Below are 20165 nucleotides of genomic sequence, written 5' to 3'. Positions count from 1 at the left end.
GGGGTCCGGAAACCCCAGAACCCACCCCCCCCCCTCGTTGTGGGGGTCAGGGGGCAAAGCCCCCTGAAGCTGACGGGTAGGTCATATTCTGAGATAAGAAAATGTTCGCTCCTTGCATGAAACGGCATAAAATAAGCAATAATAAAAAAATAAAAAAATAAGTAAAGTACATGTTTAGGCTAGGGGGGGGGGGGGGGGGGTTGCGCAACCCCCATAACCCCCCCCGGTAGTCCGGCCCTGGTTAGTGCGAATTTGTTAATCGCTGTTGCCTCTGTGGCTGCAATATGTGGCTTCTTCCAAGTCAAGCGTGCATCTTGGGTTACTCCAACAAAAGATAGCGTTTCAACCTTAATCGGAAGGTCGAGGGTTCGAATCCCGGTCGCAGCCGCCTGGTGGGTTAAGTGTGGAGATGTTTTCCATCTCCCAGGTCAACTTATGTGCAGACCTGCTTATGGCTTATTGTTTAAGACTTCAAAATATTATCAAAGGTCACTTTGACAGTGTTACAAAGGGTTGTTTGGCAAAAGCTCATTCGCACGGAATCGACGTGATGATTTCTTTGAAAAACAGGTGCTATTTGTGGCCAAATGTCTAAGTGATCTTTGCTAAAAAAAATTTAGTCTTAAACGCTTTGGCGAATAATTCTAATTAAATTGTGTTGTTGAGAAATGAATTTCCTCCAAAAATGTCTTTACCTTGTTAAAAAAAATATTCATTTTTACGATTTGTGTAGCATGTTGAAGAGACACGTTTGCCTGCAATCACGACTCGCTTGACCCCTACCCTGTATAACACAATTTATGAACAAGTAAAAGATAAAAACGATTAAATACTATGCATTTGTCGTAGAGCCAGTAAAATATCCTCTACGAATCTGTTTTTCGTTTTGATTTATCTTATCTGGTTCACATTTTACGACAATTTGAAAATGACGAAAAATCACTCGGAACAATGGGCGCGAATGCGTTGCGTTTCTTTCGCCGGGGATTGTACACGCAAGCACAAGACTAAGTGCGCACGGAAAAGATCCTGTAATCCATGTCAGAAGTTCGGTGGGTTATAGGAACACGAACATATCCAGCATGCTTCCTCCGAAAGCGGCGTATGGCTGCCTAAATGGCGGGCTAAAAACGGCCATACACGTAAAAACCCACTAGTGCAAAAACATGAGTGAACGTGGGAGTTTTAGCCCATTAACGCAGAAGAAGAAGAAGAGAAGTATGGCGCTGAAGTACTGTATAATTTAGTAATATCTCGATGTCTTTTAGACTATGATCCGCACTGGGTTTTGTAGCACGAATAACCTGATCTGTAGGTACATCTCATTGAATGTGTAATGTCTGTTTAACGATAGCTTTAATACACTTAGTCACCTGGTGTTCTTCTTTGATCGCGATATGTTTGCAGAATTCAATTCTGTGCTACAATTTCGGTCTGTTCTGTTTCATCTTCATGCTTGTGTGTTTATTGATGGTATTGTTATAATGCTGAATTCATTTCCCGACGATTTTTGTAATTCAGTAAAGTGTGACTGATGACTTCAAATGACTTTTATGGCGCTGAATTGTTTATTGTTCTTAATTGCTTCTCATAACTAATGATCTGACTTTTTGGCGCTAAATACCTGATGTTATATTTTAAATGTTTCTTTGTTCTGTTCTGCAATTGTATTTGTTACATTTCATTGATTAGACAATTTCTGTTTTGCTGTGAAAGTTTTTTTGTTGAAAATCTGTTGTTTGTGTCATTATTGCATTGCTGGGGATTTTGTCATGCTGGATACCTAACCTTAATTGCACCGCAACAAGGATAACAGATATTGTGTGTGGGGGGGTGTATGAGAGAGAGAGAGAGAGAGAGAGAGAGAGAGAGAGAGAGAGAGAGAGAGAGAGATAGAAAGAGAGAGAGAGAGAGAGATAGAAAGAGAGAGATATTCACATACACACATAAGCATACACACATACATACCTGCATACATGGATATATACACACTTACATACACATAATTTGCTATATAATCGCGGATATACAGGTTAAGGAAGAAACGCACACATTTTCAGTCAGGCAGATTAAAATATAACGCATAACTGCAAACTTGTGCTGTAGTTAGTGTTTTCTTGTTTGGAAGTAAAATTATTATCATTCAATGTGTGGAAATATGCTAAAATGTGAGGTTACAAATGTTTTTAAAGATTGACATTGCGGAACATTAATACATTTTATAGTTTTTATTTTAAATTTATTATTTTTGAAAATATTGATTTTCAAGCTTAAGTTGTAAAGTTTTGATTATACAGCATCAAAAGTATGACAGCTAGATTGTACACAAAGAGATCTTCAATTTGATATATCGTATGACATATTTACCTGTAAAACCACTGAAGATTTGCTTGTTCGCGTTTTTTAAATTTCGTGTGATGACGTCAATATAGCCTAAAATTGCAATCGGCTATAAAACCCTTTTTATTGCATTTATTGGTTCAACTGTGATACATTTGTGGTTGCTGCAATCTGTTTTATAAAATAAAACCGAAAAGGTCATTTCTTTTTGCTTTTTTTAATTTGTCGCCCTGTACAGAACTTCCCAGTTGTGAAAAAATCGCATATTTGCCTGACTTTACAGTCCAATACCTCCAAATGTATAATTCTAACAGACTTCAAACTTTGCACAGCAATTCTATAAGTACTTTTACATTTCAAACCTGAACTATAAGAACATTGCTTAATTTTGAAGCTGTTTACAGCACTCTAAAAAATGCCTTCTGTGCACTATTCACGCCTAGGACAGTGGGCCTCCCTACCACAGGGACACACAGTGATTCAAGGCGCACAACTCTAGTAAAGTTGTCGTAACGAGGTACGCTTCATGTGCAACCGCTTAGATCAATCCCAAGAACATCCTGATTCAAAATCGTGAGCGACGAAATAAAACTTACACTAAAACAGTATGCTTATAGTTTTGTTCATTTGTTATCGCTTTTAGAGCATTGATTGCTAACTATGGTTCAATAGAACAAGGCTGTCTCATCAGTCGTCTGCTACAGATCTGTCGTCTGCTGCAGGATCTGTCGTTTGCTTTTGTATCTTCGGCTCAAGTTGACCAGCATGGAAATTGCCATTTTCAAAGTTGGTGATACTGTTAGAATAAAAGGTGGCGAAGGAGGTCGGATCTTGGACATCCAGAGAGACCACTAGGCTACATGCGTTGCCGCATAAAAACAACTCGACAGTGGTGCGCCGTTTTCCCCCAGACAGACAACGACAGACATCAAAGTTAGGCTCACCTAAATCAGTAAGTGACGATTAAAGAAGTAGGTAATCCAAATTTGAACACTGAATCACAAAGGCTCGAATAAGCACAAACTCAGCAATCATCTTCATCGCTTGTAAAATCACACACGCGGTCTGGCGAATCCTGAACTTAGGTAAAAAATGAGTTACTTCCCTTCGATTGTAGAGATCAGCACACACAGAACAATCGCTCAAGTTTAATTTCAGAAAACAACATTCACACCACAGGCATTCCAAACATTTATATTGTTAAGTAATGAAGAGGGTCGGCATTATATTTTTCACTGTGATCAAATAAAAGAGAAAGGCCAGTCACCACGCACATCATCGGCTCGCATGCAATGTATTTATATAGCAAAGGGAATGCCTGTAATTCACACAGAGCAATCACTTGGTCTTAAACGTGCACAAGACAACAACTTTCATACTGGGGGAGCGAGCCAGTCTTAAGAGTACTCGGGTCCAGCGCGAGCGTTTTTTTTATCATAATCAATATTTGTTGTTTATAGCCTCTACGCAGAGTGGTGGGGGTGGTTTTAGATCCACATCCCATTATGGTGCAATCCCATTTTGCCGCCATCCCAGTTTTTGCCTGGATCCCATTTTTGCGACATTTTACTAGCCAAGCGTCATTTCACTAACATATCATAACAATAGCGTGACATCCCATTTTGACACCATCCCATTTGGCCGCCATGCCGTTTTGCCGCCATTCCATTTTGATTTATTCTTAGCCTTACTATACTACTATACTGCGTCATTCAACTAGGGAAACATTCCGTTTACGCGAAATCCCATTTTGCCACAATCCAAAATGTCCCGAAATAGGGATGGTGGCGAAATGGGATGACGGCAAAACGGCATGGCAACAAAATGGAATGTGGCGCTAGTGGTATGACACGGTGGTAAAATGACACTTGGCCTGTGAATTATCGCGAAAACGGGATGGGGGCGAAATGGGATAACGGCGAAACGGCATGGCGACAAAATAGAATGTGGCGCCAGTGGTATGACACGATGGTAAACTGACACTTGGCCTGTGCAATGTCGCGAAAATGGGATGGGGGCGAAATGGGATAACGGCGAAACGGGATTGTGCCAAATTGGAAAGTAGAGCTAATGGTTCATGACATGGTGGTAAAATGACACTTGGCCGGTGAAATGTCACCAAAATGGGATGGGGACGAAATGGGATTACGGCGAAACGAGATTACGCCAAAATGGGATGTAGAGCTAATGGTACATGACATGGTGGTAAAATGACACTTGGCGTGTGAAATGTTGCGAAAATGGGATGGGGGCAAAATGGGATAACGGCGAAACGGGGTTGTGCCAAAATGGGATGTGGAGCTAATGGTACATGACATGGTGGTAACCTGACACTTGGCCTGTAAAATCTCGCTAAAATGGGAAGGGGATGAAATGGGATAACGGTGAAACGGGAGTGATAGATCCCTTGACTTTGGGGTAGTGCGACTCTGTTTCTGCTAGCTTTCCACTGGGAGGAAGCGACCGGAATTTCCCAGCGATGGAATATCCTAGTAATGAAAAAAAATATATATGACTAAGTGCCAAAAGGTGCTCACAGAACAGAAGACGACTTTGTTTTACAATAAAAATGTTTCTAAAAACGTGTGTCTGCTGAAAATTGGTGTGTGTGTGGATGAATGTGCGAAGAGATAGTGGACATAATTTCGTGTGTCTGACTTGAACGGTTTTGAAGTTATCTTTGTTTAAAGTCAAAAATAACGCCAAAACCGGCCATCTGAAAAAGGACATCGTGATACCTCGTGTTTTGAATATGCCACAGAAAAATAACAAGAAGCACAAATGAATTGCATTTAGTTTGATTGAATGCCTGAAACATCGCTTTACAGACGAGACCAAACGTCAAATCTAAATCTCGAGAGAATTTTTTTTTTTCGATAACCGAATTTTAAGGTGTCGCACGCAAGATGATTCGTCATCACGGCATACATTTTTCAATCGCAGATATTTACTAAATTTCTTTTTCAAAAACTCTGGAATTGATGTCGACACGTCAAGCGATAACGGTGTATCAAACTGCTGTCTTTCAAGTAATCCAGCAAAGACTGCAGAACTTTTGAACAGCATTTTTGAAAACGATTTGAAAATTTCGTCATATCTTGCGTGCGACAAAATGTTCGGTAATTAACGGTTATTTTCTTTTAAAAACAAAATTTACATGTACAAAGATCTACTTCATTTACGGAACCACGTGACACATTCTGTGTTCAAAATTTGTGAAGAAATCACGAACCACGATTGCGCTATCAAGTGTTGAAATTATGTCGTCAACATCTTTTCAGATCTTGCGTGCGACACCTTCTTGCGTTCAACATAAAATGTCACTACCTTATCGAGTTTAATGGGTAAAACTAACTATTTGTTGTCTTAGTTTAATCTTCTTAATTAAAAGCGTAATAAAACCGAACTTCTAAGATGAATTTTAATTGAGATTAGCGAAAGAGCGGGCACGCAAGTCGACCTTAAAGTAAAAGAATGATAACACGAGCGTTTGTCGTGTTGTCTTGCGTGCAACACATTGTCCAAAAAGGAAAATGTATATTTTTCTCAGACGTTTTTTAAGTTGAAACCTTGAAACTTCACACACATTTGGGGTTTAATCGCCCCCATGCATGGTAAAAGTCTTGTTGACCCTTGTCAGATTTCAAGGTCACGGCTGGGTCACATGTGGTTCAGAAAACGGATGAAACATATTTTTTCAGAGATTTTTGAAGCTAGAACCTTCAAACTTCAAACAACGCTTTTGCTTAATGATTGTTCAACATGGAGAATTCAAGGTTGATCCTTGAGAAATGTGAAGGTCATAGCAGGGTCTCGTGTGGGTAAAAAAAAAAACATAACCTTTTTCTCAGAGTTTTTCAAAGCAAGAACCTTGAAAGTTCACATTTTTGGGCTTAATAGCCTCCATACACGGTTAAAGTCTTGTTGACCTTTGTCGAATCTCAAGGTCACATGGGCAAATCAAAAACACGAAAATGCATCATTATCTCAGTTTTTTTTAAAGGGAGAGCCTTCAAACATCACACAACTCTCAACTCCGACTTAAAGAAGTTAAGGTAGATCCTTGTCACATGTCAAGGTCACAGAAAGGTCTCGTACGGGTAAAACAAACAAAACAAACAGATAATATTCATTTTTTCAGCTTTGTTGTTAGCTAGAATAGAGGCACATGCCACCATTCCATTCAACATGACTCATAGAAATGTATGATGTATGACGTAATTGCATTGTGTGTAATGACGCGGCTGCCTCTGTAGTTATTCCAGCCTTTGAAGAAATGGCGTTTTTCCTTGCTTGGACACATTTTTCCTTTTCTTGGATGTTTCAGGAGTTTGGGTGAGTTTGGTGTATATGGTTGAACACAATTTAAAATTTGCATAAAAGTGTATTAAAATAAACAGTGGTAGCCAGTCTCATCTGTTGTGTCGACAATTTAATCTCTTTTGTGTGACCTCAACTTGACCCCTCTGAATGCTCTCAATCATGGAAATTGACCACACTTTGATTATAACCAAACAACATCAAAACTTTGGAATGTGTGAAGTTTCAAAGGTGTTGCTTAAAAGGCGTTCGTGAAAATGACAATTGTATGTGTCTGACTTCAATGCGACCCCGCTGCGACCTTGACGTTTGATTTTATCAACCAGACTTTCATCATGTGTGAATGACTTCAAACACTATAAAACTAGTTGAAGAAATTGACAATTTTTCAAAGTTTAAGCCAGATGGCACTGCTGTGACCTTGAAATTTGACAAACATTAACCAGGCGGTCACCTTTTTTAGAAAATATCCTTAAAGGATCTTTAACCTTACTGTGACCTTGGAATTTGATGAGGTTTAATTTAACTTGCGTAGTGTGCCAAGTTTCAAGGCCCTAGCTTCAAAAACATATGAGAAAACCTCATTGAAAAATGTATATGTTTGACCTCAACGCGACCCTGCTGTGACCTTGACTTTTTCAACCAGACTTTAATCGTGTGTGAACATTATACACTAGAACTGTGTGTATTTTCAAAGCTCGTGCTATAAACGCGCTGAATAAATTGAAAATATTCCACATTTGGACCAGATGTGACCCCGCTGTGACCTTGAACTTTGACAAAGATTAACAAGCAGGTCACTTTTAATGAGGTTTTATAAAAATGCTGAAAGTATGTGAAGTATGTAAAGTCTAACTGATCTAGTATTAAAACATGTAAGACGTGACAACGACAATTTTCCAGTTTGCAAAGGAAATTTAACCTCGCTGTGACCTTGAAATTCAATGTTGTTTAGTGTGATGTGCACCATACCTGGAGGTCATTATACTTTGGTTGTGTGCCAAGTTTCAAAGCCCTAGCTTTAAAAACGTGCGAGATAACCTTAATGCTATGACTCAGTGCCGTTTTGAATGATATAACGAACAAAATTATCGTTATTTGTAAAATCATTTGGGTAAATTTATCTTTTCTTTTCGTAATTGGGTTCCAGCATCTGTTGTCTTAACAAAAATCACAATATCAGTCGTGTTTGTCAACTTTTATTTTTTAGCCCCTTTGTCCGCTTTTCGTGCGCACCTTTTGGCACTTAGTCATATATATATCTTAAAAAATCAACAGTCAAGGTATTTCGTTGTTGTCCCTTGACTTTGGAGATGACAAGAAAATATCGGGCGCAAAAACGTGATTTGTAATTTTTTTTTTACATTTTTACAAATCACGGGTTAACAAGAGTGTGTGTGTGTGTGTGTGTGTGTGGGGGGGGGGGGGGGGGGGTCGTTGGGGCCAAGGACAGCGCTGAGTACAGTGTGCACACAAACGGCAGGTGTTCAGGTAGTGGGTGACACAATACAATTAATACCCAGACATCTTGCATGGTACGGGATCATAATTTGATTGAACTTGTTAATTGAACCTGTAAAGCGCTTCGAGCTGTGGAGAAGCGCTATATAAATGTCGATTATTATTATTATTATTTAAGTTATTGAGACATCCCAGTGCACCAAGGGATTTATAGAGCAAATCGCGAAAATTCAATATTGAACGAAGCGCATAGCGCTGAGTTCAATAATTATTTTCGAGATTTGCTCTATAAATCCCTTAGTGCACTGGGATGTCTCAATAACGTATTTTGTCAGTACCGCCAGAGAGAAAAGAAGATGCAAAACGCACATTTTGCTACGCGCATTTGGATAGGCGTAACTGTGTGGTCAGGTTTGTGTCAGATCTACTTTTGTGTGGGCTGTCTCAAGTGTGTCGTGCTTTCGTCACACGCAAACTCTTGTTTTAATTTCTGTTGGTAAATTCCAGTGTAGCGTTAAGCTAAAAAGGGATGATCTTTCATAGAGACCTCATTTAAACTCGGAGAAAGGACTGTGCTCTTAGTTATTTGCGATTCGAAACCTTCATCGAGCTTCGACAGATTGACTGTGCAGAGTGTTGCCCCTTGAATTGACTCCGGCCAAGGCCACGGTTAGCACATTTTCAAAGTAAATGTGGTATGTTTCTCGTGTTGTATCTTCACTCATCGGGGAGACTGGTACTATATATATGAACCGTAAGAATGCTGTGAACCCTACACGTACTATGTCCCCATCGTTTGTTTGTTCAACATGTTAATTTGCTGCGGGGTTTATGTCGTCTGCTAGGCGGCTAGGGCAATCGAACCACGGCACTGCACTGCAGTCTCATTTCAAAAACAATTGCTCGTCTGCACGCATGAGGCAGGCTGGTAATAAGTTTTATACATGGCAAGAACGTTCTTAACCCTACACGTTTTCGATTCCGATTGTTGTTGCCTTGAAATAATAATTCGGAAACCATTCATTTACTGAACTGATGCAGTCGTATTATAACAGAGTCGACTTCCAAATGCTGATCTAGCTGATACGTTTATCGGAATAACACTTGTGTTTTCTGTTTGCCGCTGGGAATTTTACACTAACTCATCATTTAGTAATGTGGTTAATAAGCTACATGCCACTAACACGGCATATGAGAAGAATCTTTGCAAGTCAAAACGAGAAGAGACCATTTGTGGAAGAGATACAGCTGCTTCTATTTTTAGATCAGTGGGCTTAACTGTGGCACAGGCGCCTGCGATCTGTCAGGAAAAAAACCTTCTGCTTTGAGCCACAGGTTATTTTTTGGTAAAGTGAAGGATATAAGCTACATATGTCATTAATTAATTCTGAGGATGAGAGTACAGTCTCGCTTTGGCAAAGGGCGAAAGAATACACTCTCTGGAAAATTTAGCGCACTCTTGGAGCCATTAGCCAATCAACTGCTTCACATCAGTCATGTGACACCAGTACTTACTGACAATTGTTTTTATTATTCTTATTCTTATTCTTCTTATTATTATTATCGTAATTCCATTCAAAATGTCATGTACAGGGTGACCCAAAAAAAAGAGTACCCAAACAAAACGTCATACACGTCATAAATTTAACAAAAATAAAGCAATCTTCATACAATTTATTTACACACACAAGTAGCCTCTGCATGATTTGCACAGAAAATGCTCCAAATTTTAGCGTTCTAGCTTGTCTTTCAGGAAAGTTATGCTCACATACGGCGAGTTCAAGTTTGTTTGGGTACTCTTTTTTTTGGGTCACCCTGTACAAGGAACCAAAAAGCTGAAGTACCTTACACGAGGAAAGTGCGTGCGTGAATTTAATTAGGTGACGAAAAGTGACGGGGTGGGGGGTGGAGGGGAGGGGTGGGGGGGGGGGGGGGGGGTGGGTCGTTGGGGCCAAGGACAGCGCTGAGTACAGTGTGGACACAAACAGCAGGTGTTCAGGCAGGTGTTAAAAACACATTATTTTGCTTCGCACCAGAGCTGGTTCCACAATTGGATAGCCTTGTCTTTGAATCTTTTGACTACGATATGTAGACTTGTCATGAAGTGGATTATAGTGTGAATAAAGGAGTTACTATTATGTGTTCGTGTTCTGCCCTATCTAATTTACACTGACTCTTCACTCTTCACACTACATACTTCAAACACAGAATTTGGGAGGATACAGACTTATTAATTCCTCAACAAATTCAACACAATTATTCACTTCAAATACATCAATACGAAACAACTTCTCGAACACACAGTTCACTCAATCGTATAGCATTCACTCAATGCATGTAAATACAAAGTATACAGATTCTTTCTCAAAGATAAGGTAACGCACAAGATAAGGTGCTGACAGACACTCACGAGTTCGTATCATGGCTCACTGCATGTCGTCAGTTACACATCCTTGTGTCGCTGAATCCCGTAAATGATGAATTCCCAGAAACTCTCATTATAGATGCACGTTTCTCCCCGAGAAACCCTTTCCGCCATTAGCGAAAAGAACCGTCGTCAGCTACGACCGGTAACGATGAAGACTCCTTCGTCTAGTCACCCTGCGCAGATGTGGTCCCTTGCTCGCTACCATCGTCCCGCGCTTTTCCGTGTAAGGTCCGTCCCTCGTACACGCCATGGAAACTCCTCATGGAAACTCCTAAAGAATTTAACCAAGTCTTAATACAACATTCTCTAAAACCATCTCTTCTTCCAAACATTCATGTATCAACTCATACATTCTCGTTCATTCTACGTTCACATTCCGTCCACATTCAATATCCAAACTAATACTTAATCTATGAATAACACTGCCATACAAAGCATCACCGTCTTAAACATAACATAAATGCGTAACATTTATGTTCAAGAAATTCCCCAAGAAAAACCGTGATACAATCACATCAAGAATTCTCTTAAAACTTTACACTAAGATTTAGTGCACTTTGTATACACTAACCTTTACATTGCAGCTATGTAATCAAACTTCAATAATATACAACATAGTAAATCATTTACCTTAAGAGACCCGTCTCTTGAAAGAGTGAATTTGTCCCAGACAAATTTGACACCCGCTTAGACACCTTGCTCGGTTGAGCCTCCACAGCGTTGTGACGATATCAAACCAAAACCAGCTACATGTCTCATAAACACAGCTCATCTCAAGCTAAAGCCAGATTCACGTGCAACGCACAAACTCCGTGATAACGCTTCAAACGTGTTCTAACTCATCCCAAGTCAATCTTTAGGGAGGTTAAAATCACGACGGCCTACATAACACAAATATCATACCCACATCTTTGTGACAAGACTACAACGTCCTCAGGCAGCTATCCCTTTGAATTAAAAAAAAAAAAAGTTCCATTGCCTTTCCTGCCAGGAGTCAAAAACTGCAACGAGTTAATGTTGGTCTGTTACTGGCAGGAAAGTTTTGCCGTCGACCAGGCTCACATCAGATCCCGCACGTGAACTATTACTTCACAATCCTGCATGGAAGTCTATTAGTCTTGGCCAGACGAAACATTATTTATATTCTGGACACTTTACATTATGTGTGATTACGGTGATTATACGTATGAACATTGTGAAAGATTAGTCCAAGTTGGCATACCGCACACAGCCTTGAGCCCCAGAACGTGTTCACAGGAATTGTAAATTACATTTGATGAAAGTTGCAAACTTGCAAACCGCATAGTTTTGGTTGGCTATTGCAACACTAAAGGTATGTGTAGGCAGTAAGATAGTAGTATTAACATTTTGAGGGTTTATATCGTAACGTTGCTTTTGCAGTGCTGTGACTCAGGCTGCCCCTTTAATTCAGGCTTTCAAGTAGGATGTCAATCGGGTTTTTAGAAGGTCACCGCAGTGTCCAGAACGCTTTCCTTGCACCCGTAAGTTGTCCTCAGTGTAAAAGTGCAAAGGTCGAATCAATTTATAGCCACGCGAAAAATACACTGTCATCTATCTATCTATCTAGAGAGAGAGAGAGAGAGAGAGAGAGAGAGAGAGAGAGAGAGAGAGAGAGAGAGAGAGAGAGAGAGAGAGAGAGAGGAGAGAGGGGGAGAAAGAGAGTGGGAGAGAGATCGAGAGAGAGAGAGAGAGGGGAGAGAGAGATATAGAGAGGGGAGAGAGAGAGAGAGGGAGAGAGAGGGGAGAGATAGAGAGTGAGGGGGGGGGGGGGGCAGAAAGAGAAGGCGGGCGAAGTAATACATTTACAAAAGCCAAACTCTTCGTGTTAATACAATGAAACATCACATTTTGTACATGTGATTTGATTTGATAGTTGTTGCTTTTTGGGTCTAGCGGACCATGTAGGCCTAATCAGGACCCCATTTTGTACATACATATCTAAAAAAAAACACTTGCCGTTAAGCAGAAGATGTACATTTTAATTGCCTGATCAATCGGTTAGATACCATTAATTTTGAAAACCAGGTTTTTTGAAAATGATACTATGTCTTTATGATAAAAAAGAAATCCGGATTAAATCGTTTTATTACATTTTGTATACTGTACTGCAATATGTGAGAGTTTGATGGATCTGGATGTGTGTGTGTGTGTGTGTGTGTGTGTGTGTGTGTGTGTGTGTGTGTGTGTGTGTGAGTGTGTGTGTGTGTGTGTGTGTGTGTGTGTGTGCGTGGGTGTGTGTGTGTGTGGGTGCGTCAGTGTGTGTGCGTGGTGTGTGTTTGGAATCAATATTGTAAATGGAATTAAAGTCTAGTCTCGAAATCATTTCATGAAAAATCCATCTGTGCGCAGAATACAAGAAGACTTTTTGGTAAGTATCCAGGTGGAAATTAAGATGATCTTTTCCCACATCGACTATGGCTCTCGGGAAGATGGCGACGTGGCATTACTGCGCTTTATGTTGCTTGCACAACCCCGAATACAGCCGAGACAATCAAGAACGAGAAAGAAAGCAAACACACTTGTCAGAATGACTACAGCAGCAAAGCCACCAGTCTTGGACGACGTTCTTTCGTCACCAGCAGACGTTTTCTTGCGAATGGATTTGCCGACTTGTGTTCTGTTGACCAACAGAGACATCCTCACCTCTTTCATGGTCTTTTCAACTGCTGTTATTGTCTGTTCTGTAACGTTAGATGAGACCAAAAATACACATCGACAGCACTTAGCGTGCTTTGTTGGAAGAGTTTCACGAACATTACCAGGGGCGTAAGGGTTCCTGGTTTGTGTTGAGTTGACGTGAGTAGCGGTGGCTGACTCTCGCGATGTTGAAGTATCTTGTGAAGTCATTGAACCTGTTGTTGTTACGTCAGTCGTTGGACCGCCGGTCTTTTGTGACGTCATTGAACCTGATGTTGTTAAGTCAGCTGTTGAACTGTCGGTTTCTTGTTGTGTCAATGTCTCTTGTGACGTCGTTGACCCGGGTGTTACTACGTCAGACTTTGAATTGGCGGTTTCTTGTGGTGTTGATGTCTCTCGTGAAATATCTAAACCTGATGTTACTACGTCAGCTGTTGAACTGCCGGTTTCTTGTTGTGTTGATGTCTCTTGTGACGTCATTAAATCCGGTGTTGTTACGTCAGCTGTTGAACTGCCGGTTTCTTGTTGTGTTGATGTCTCTTGTGACGTCATTGAATATGGTGTTGTTACGTCAGCTGTTGAACTGCCGGTTTGTTGTTCTGGTGATGTCTCTTGTGACGTCATTGAACTCGGTGTTACAACGTCAGCCGCTGAACTGCCGGTCTCTTGAGGTGTTGACGTCTCTTGTGACGTCATTGAACCTGGTGTTATTACGTCAGCTGTTGAACTGCCAGGGTTGTGTGGAGTCAGAGTTGTCAGTTCATGTGTTGATGTTGCTGAGGCTGACTCAGCTGACACATTAGTCATGGAAGGGCTTGTTTCTTGTGTCGGTACAGTCGATGACTGGACGGATGAGGACGCTGAAGCCCATGTTGATGACTGTCCCACAGTGGAGCTGGCTACAGGTTGGGTTGGCAAAGTTGTTGGTCCGTCTAGCGTATCAGGTGTTGATGACACTTCCGTTGGGAAGGGGGTTGTTTCTTTTTGTGGTGTCAACGTTTCTCGTTTCTGAGTTGAAAGGATGGATTCTGACGGAGTTGCGAAGTCGTCAGTGGTGGGATACGTCGCCTCTTGTGTTGTCGCAGGGGAAGGGTTGTCAGAGGACATCGTTGGTGGTGATGTTGCTGTTTGGCCATTGGTTGTCATGGTTACCCTTTGGTCTGTCAAGGTTGAGGTTCCGTCGGCTGTACCAGTTGTGCACGACGTTTCTGAAACCAATATTGTTGACTGTTAAAAGTGTAACACGTCTGTCAATTCAAGGGGGTGCAACGGTATATATACTGGCGACGACATATGTTTCTTGAGAGATGTGCTTGTTCCTCGATGATCATGCCTCAGTACACACTAGGAACGCTGAAGAAGAAGAAGAAGTAGTTCCTCGAGCAAATATTTAGATAGGCGTTCCAGTTGTTGTGAGTTGACCGAAACGTAATGTCGGACCATATAGAGGGTACTTGAAACTCCGGGAAAAAAGGAAAGGTTTTACGATCTAACATGCGCCCAAAGCTGTCACATTCCATTAGTAAATTCATGTACACAAACTTATGAGGACGTTTTTTTTTCTCCATAGCTTTCATACGATGGAAAGCAAAATAGACTGATAGCATGCCAAGAAACATTGAAAGAGGAAAGAACACGTGTCTTCAGAGGATTAAACACACACACACCACCCGCACGCACACGAGGACACACATAGGCGGACACGCACACCACTCTGTCCCCAACCGTCTCTCTCTCTCCCTCTCTGTCTCGCTCTCTGTCTCTCACTCTCTGTCTCACTCTCTCTCTCTCTCTCTGTCTCTCTCGCTCTCTGTCTCTCGCTCTCTGTCTCACTCTCTCTCTCTTTCTCCCCTGCCGTCTCTCTCTCTGTCTGTCTGTCTCTCTCTTTCTCTCCCCTGCAATCTCTCTCACTTTCCTAACGTCTCTCCCTCTAACCCCCTATTCCCTACTCTCTCTTTCTTCTCTCTCTGTCTGTCTGTCTGTCTGTCTGTCTCTATGTCTCTTTCTCTATCACTCTCTCTCTCTCACTCTCTCCTCTCTCTCTCTCTCTCCCCCCCCTCTCTCTCTCCTCTCTCTCTCCACCCCCTCTTTGACTCACGAGGTTCAAGCACGTACCACTTCCGAACACTTCCACTTCACACAGCGTCAGAGCCTCAGCGTCATCGTCTTGTTTGATGACGCGAACGTAACGCCCACACAGGGAAGTCCAACAGGTGGTGTTGACAATGCTGTTAGCTGGGCCGCTGTGAAAGGAACAATTCCGGTACTCAACCTGTCCATCCTGGTCTGGAACCCCCACTTCTACAGCAAAGTCTTTTAGGCGATCACCTGCAAAGGTAAATTATACAACACACTAGAATGCAGCACAATACAAATTATTCGATTGCAATGCAATTCAACACAATGCCATGTAACACAAACAACTGCAACATGTGTATAGATAAATAAAGTAAAATCAAACATACATAAAATACATTGCGAGTTCATTTGATGTGAGTAAAGTATTACAAAACGGATTGCACCGCAACAATAAGACGTACAGTGCTGAGAGGAGAACTGGGCCGGTTTGTTTGTTTGTTTGCTTAACGCCCAGTCCACCACGAAGGGTGATATCAGGGCGGTGCTGCTTTGACATTTAACGTGCGCCACACACAAGACAGAAGTCGCAGCACAGGCTTCATGTCTCACCCAGTCACATTTTTCTGACACCGGACCAACCAGTCCTAGCACTAACCCCATAATGCCAGACGCCAGTCTTAGGTATGAACCGGCCGGGGTTCGAACCCACGACCTCCCGCTCCCTGGGCGGACGCCTTACCACTAGGCCACCGTGTTGCGGTAACTGGGCCGGTGTGTAAGGGCTGAGGTCAGTCTAACCCAGGGATAGTAGCTAAGTATAGACTAGTTGTCCCGAAGATAGCGGAAGCACTTTAGCGCAAAGTATGAGTCGAGGTTACAGATAAGATAGCTAACCCGCGCATAATTAACCTCGATCTGTTTTTGTCATGGGAATTTCCGAAGTGAGGGAAAGAGAGGGGATGGGGAACCACCACCACTATTTGAAAGTTTGATCACACTTTTCTGTCCGTGATCACAAACATGTTCGCGGTAAAACCGACATTTGTTGAACAATTCATACTCATCAAACTCGTCAAACAGGTTACTCCTGTGCCTGAAAATACGGTTTCTTCGCACCTAAAGTGCGACCGCCGCCATGTTGTTTTTCAACTTACCCCGGGATAAAAGACTTATCAGCTTCAAAACGAGGAAATATAGTTTGACCCGGATTTTAGCGCGAGAATATGGCTAACCTCGATCCATGCATTGGGATATTGTTTTTCACAGTGGGTTGAATGAGCTAGAGGATAGAGTTTATCCCGGGCTAAAGTCTCGAGCCTCGACACGTACATTCCGGCCCTGGAGGATAGAGTTTATCCCGGGCTAAAGTCTCTATCCTCGACACATACATTCCGGCCCTGAGGAACAACTTACCACAGCAGTCTCCTCTGTTGTATAGAACCACAGCAGTCACGGTGACGGCCTGCTCCAGGTCCACCTGCCACCAGTGGGGCCTTGGATCTGGCAGAGTGTGGGTACAGGATAGATCGTAGTAGCTTTGATTCCTGTTCCCATCCACTGCCAACCGCGAGTGTCCTTCATTAGCACTGTAAAGGCTGCTTTGATTGCTGGGCTTTCCTTTTGCTAGATTTCCGGTTTGCACTGAAAGGAAACAACTCGGACAATGACATTGGATAATTTGTGCTCCCCCCTCTCTCTCTCTCTGTCTGTCTCTCTCTCTGTCTGTCTCTCTCTGTCTGTCTCTCTCTCTCTCTCTCTCTGTGTCTCTCTCCCTTTATTATAATGAAACTATGACGAGGATATTGGATAATTTGTGACCCCCCCTCTCTTTCTCCCTTCATCGAATTGAAACTATGACGGGGATATTTGATAATGTGTCCCCTCCCCCTTTATCTCTCTCCCTTTATCGAAATCAAACTATGACGAGGATATAGGATAATCTGTGCCCCCGTTCTATCTCTCTCTCTCCCTCTCTCTCTCTCTCTCTCTCTCTCTCTCTCTCTCTCTCTCTCTCTCTCTCTCTCTCTCTCTCTCTCTCTCTCTCTCTCTCTCTCTCTCAGATTCTCCATATATCGATTATTTAAAAAAATAGTTTTTTTTGTGCAGAAAGGTATTTAAATGATATCACCATTAAAAGTTCCGGGACGTGTTGATCAGATTCCGCCTGGGTATAAATGAATTGGGTATAAATAACAGATATCATCCAGAAACTGCGAGTAAAACCTGTGAATGTTGCCCTGCCAAGTTTGAAGACGAATTACATTTTTTTTTTATTGTCCACTGTACAACGATATACGCAAACAGTACATCGGATCTATTATGACATGTCTGAATGAATGTTCACTAAAAGCCCTGTTTGGTTGGTTGGTTACTTAAGTTTTACGTCCTCACGGGAACTAGAGCCTATTAGGGACATGAAGTGTTTATATGCTAAAACCAGCCCCGTTTGAAAACATAGGTAGAGAAGAGTTACAAAAGTTAGCAATGTATATGTGTTACACCAAGCAGTTAAGGGAACAATTTTGTTTGAATATGTAAGTTGCATTATTGTGTGTATAGTTCGCTTTTTAGTGCACCTCAAAGAGATTGATGACAGGCGATAACCTTATTTGCACGGAGTCCATATTTAAGTATTATACACTTTCACAATTGTACCATTCGTATATATTTATACATATCTTTATATATATGGAAAAAATAACCAAAACAAGCCTTCACGTTTTCACCAATATTTCGGCCTCGTGGCCTTCGTCAGGGTGTTCTATAATTAACTCGCACGATGTTTACAAATATCCTATGACGCAATGTCTGTCTATGACGTAATTATACATGACGTAATATGTTTTGCGTGCCGGAATTCCAAAAATGAATAAGACAGTAACAAAGCCTAGTTCTAAACAAGTGGATTGTTAAAGATTATGCAGTGCAGTGCTGAACACCTGGATGATAACAAGGTGGGTGGGAGACATTGAGGACTTCAAAACGGACAAGTAAAGGTGAAAGATAGTATGCACATGAACGCTCGTTGCATGACCACTGAGTGCGTTCGCACGTGCTAGCACACACCCCTGCATAATCATCATGTACCCTCAGACACACACACTGACACAGGTACATCCACACACACGCACCCAACGCACATATACATACACGAACACATACGTAATCGCGCGCGCGCGCGCACACACATACATATTTTTGTATTAGCGGGCACATGCAGATTTACATGCCCGCTTATGTGCGTTGACATGTTAATACGTTAGCAAGTAGATTAATTGTTTTTCTGTTTTCAACATCCGATGTGGTGGAAAGTTCTGGATCGACGCAAGTTAGTGTCCTTTCTCAATTGATAGGGTTGTCCCTATGGTTGAAAACAATGTATATACAAGTTCATCACTGTAAAACAGGCGGTTCATGAAAAGTACATATCTTTTACACAGTTGTAGTCAAATTTACTTTCAAAAGTTAAACACGTCCCGGACGTGATCGCAGGAATGTTACATCAACTATAAGGTGTTGTCACATCTGACATTTATTTGGTGACAGTGTTTAGTCCACTTGGAAAGACTGTTTGTAGCTTTCTGATCCAAAACTGTTCCCTCTCGTGCCTGTGTGTAGGGTTGTTGGTGTACACCTGTTCGATGGGTAAACACCGCATGTCCTGCAGTGAGTGTCCAGGTAAACTGAAGTGCATTGTCACATGTGTACCAACATGTTTTGGGATGTGTGACCTATGCAAGTAGAAGCGGGTTTTGAGACTGTTTTTTGTCTCCCCGATATACTGTGCATGGTCACACTTATTGCAGTACAGCGTGTAGATAATGTTGGACGATGTGCAAGACATGCGGTGTCTGACCTCAAAGTGTTCTCTTGTACTGGCACTGGTGAAGGTCTTGGTTTCTGTCAAGTGTTCTTTGCATATGATGCATGTTTTACCACATTTTGCAACACCTGAGTCAGAGTCTACGGTGAGGGCTGGGGGAAGGACAGTAGGCATAATCATATGTTTGAGGCTTTTGGCGTTTCTTTCTCCAACCACTGGCAGTTCAGGTACTGCTTCCTTCATTCGTGTACTTGAGTGCAGTATTTCCTGATTTTCCTTCAACCATTCCCGCAGAGGAGGGTTGGCATGGTTGTGTGTGATAACAAAGGGAACTCTGTTGTTGGTAGACTTCTCTTTGTACGCTAAGGCCTCTGATCGTGGTGTTGCTCCTGCCCTCTCTTTGGCTTCCTCCAGCGTTTTCTTCTTGTATCCACGCAGTCGGAAGGCTTGCTCCAGCTGATGACATTGTTGTGCAAAGTCCTTCTTTTGAGAGCATATTCTCATTTCTCATTTCCCATTTCTCATTACTTTATTGTCCCATCGCTGGGAAATTCGGGTCACTTCCTCCCAGTGGAAAGCTAGCAGCAACGGAGTCGCGCTACCCAGGTGTCTGCGTGTTTAGGTGTATTCAGCCACCTGCACTTATGGCAGAATGACCAAGGTCTTTTACGTGCCATTGTGATGACACGGGGGTGGGACATGGCTTCCGTCTCTGGGTCTGCACATAAAGTTGACCCGTGTCCGTCCCGGCCCGAATTCGAACCTGCGACCTTTCGATCACAAGTCCAGTGCTCTACCAGCTGAGCTACCGTGCCCTCAATATCTGGCTGTAGGGGATGTTTTCCTTGCAGTGTCTTGGGTGGCACGACGTATAGTAAAGGTAGTTTCGTTTGTCCGTGGGCTTTGTATGGAGATCTGTCTCTATGTGCCACATCTGCATTTTGAGCGTGATGTCCGTGGGCTTTGTATGGAGATCTGTCTCTATGTACCCCTCCTGCATTTTGAGCGTGATGTCCATGGGCTTTGTATGGAGATCTGTCTCTATCAGTCTATGTA

The 20165-nt window shown here is 42.1% G+C and overlaps 1 protein-coding gene across 1 annotated transcript; it reads right to left on the bottom strand.

Annotated features, from left to right (window-relative positions):
• Positions 1-12839: 12839 nt before the first annotated feature.
• On the bottom strand, positions 12840-19613 carry LOC138974380 (uncharacterized). The gene is made up of 4 exons (XM_070347098.1): positions 18995-19613; positions 16700-16927; positions 15323-15535; positions 12840-14415 (listed from the first exon to the last, which is right to left on the bottom strand). Exons 1-4 carry the CDS (start codon positions 19611-19613, stop codon positions 12983-12985), a joined length of 2493 nt encoding a protein of 830 aa, XP_070203199.1. The 3' UTR covers positions 12840-12982.
• Positions 19614-20165: the final 552 nt, after the last annotated feature.

This window comes from Littorina saxatilis, linkage group LG8, assembly GCF_037325665.1.
Source record: "Littorina saxatilis isolate snail1 linkage group LG8, US_GU_Lsax_2.0, whole genome shotgun sequence".
NCBI lineage: Eukaryota > Metazoa > Mollusca > Gastropoda > Littorinimorpha > Littorinidae > Littorina > Littorina saxatilis.
This window is presented reverse-complemented; position numbering and strand designations above follow the sequence as displayed.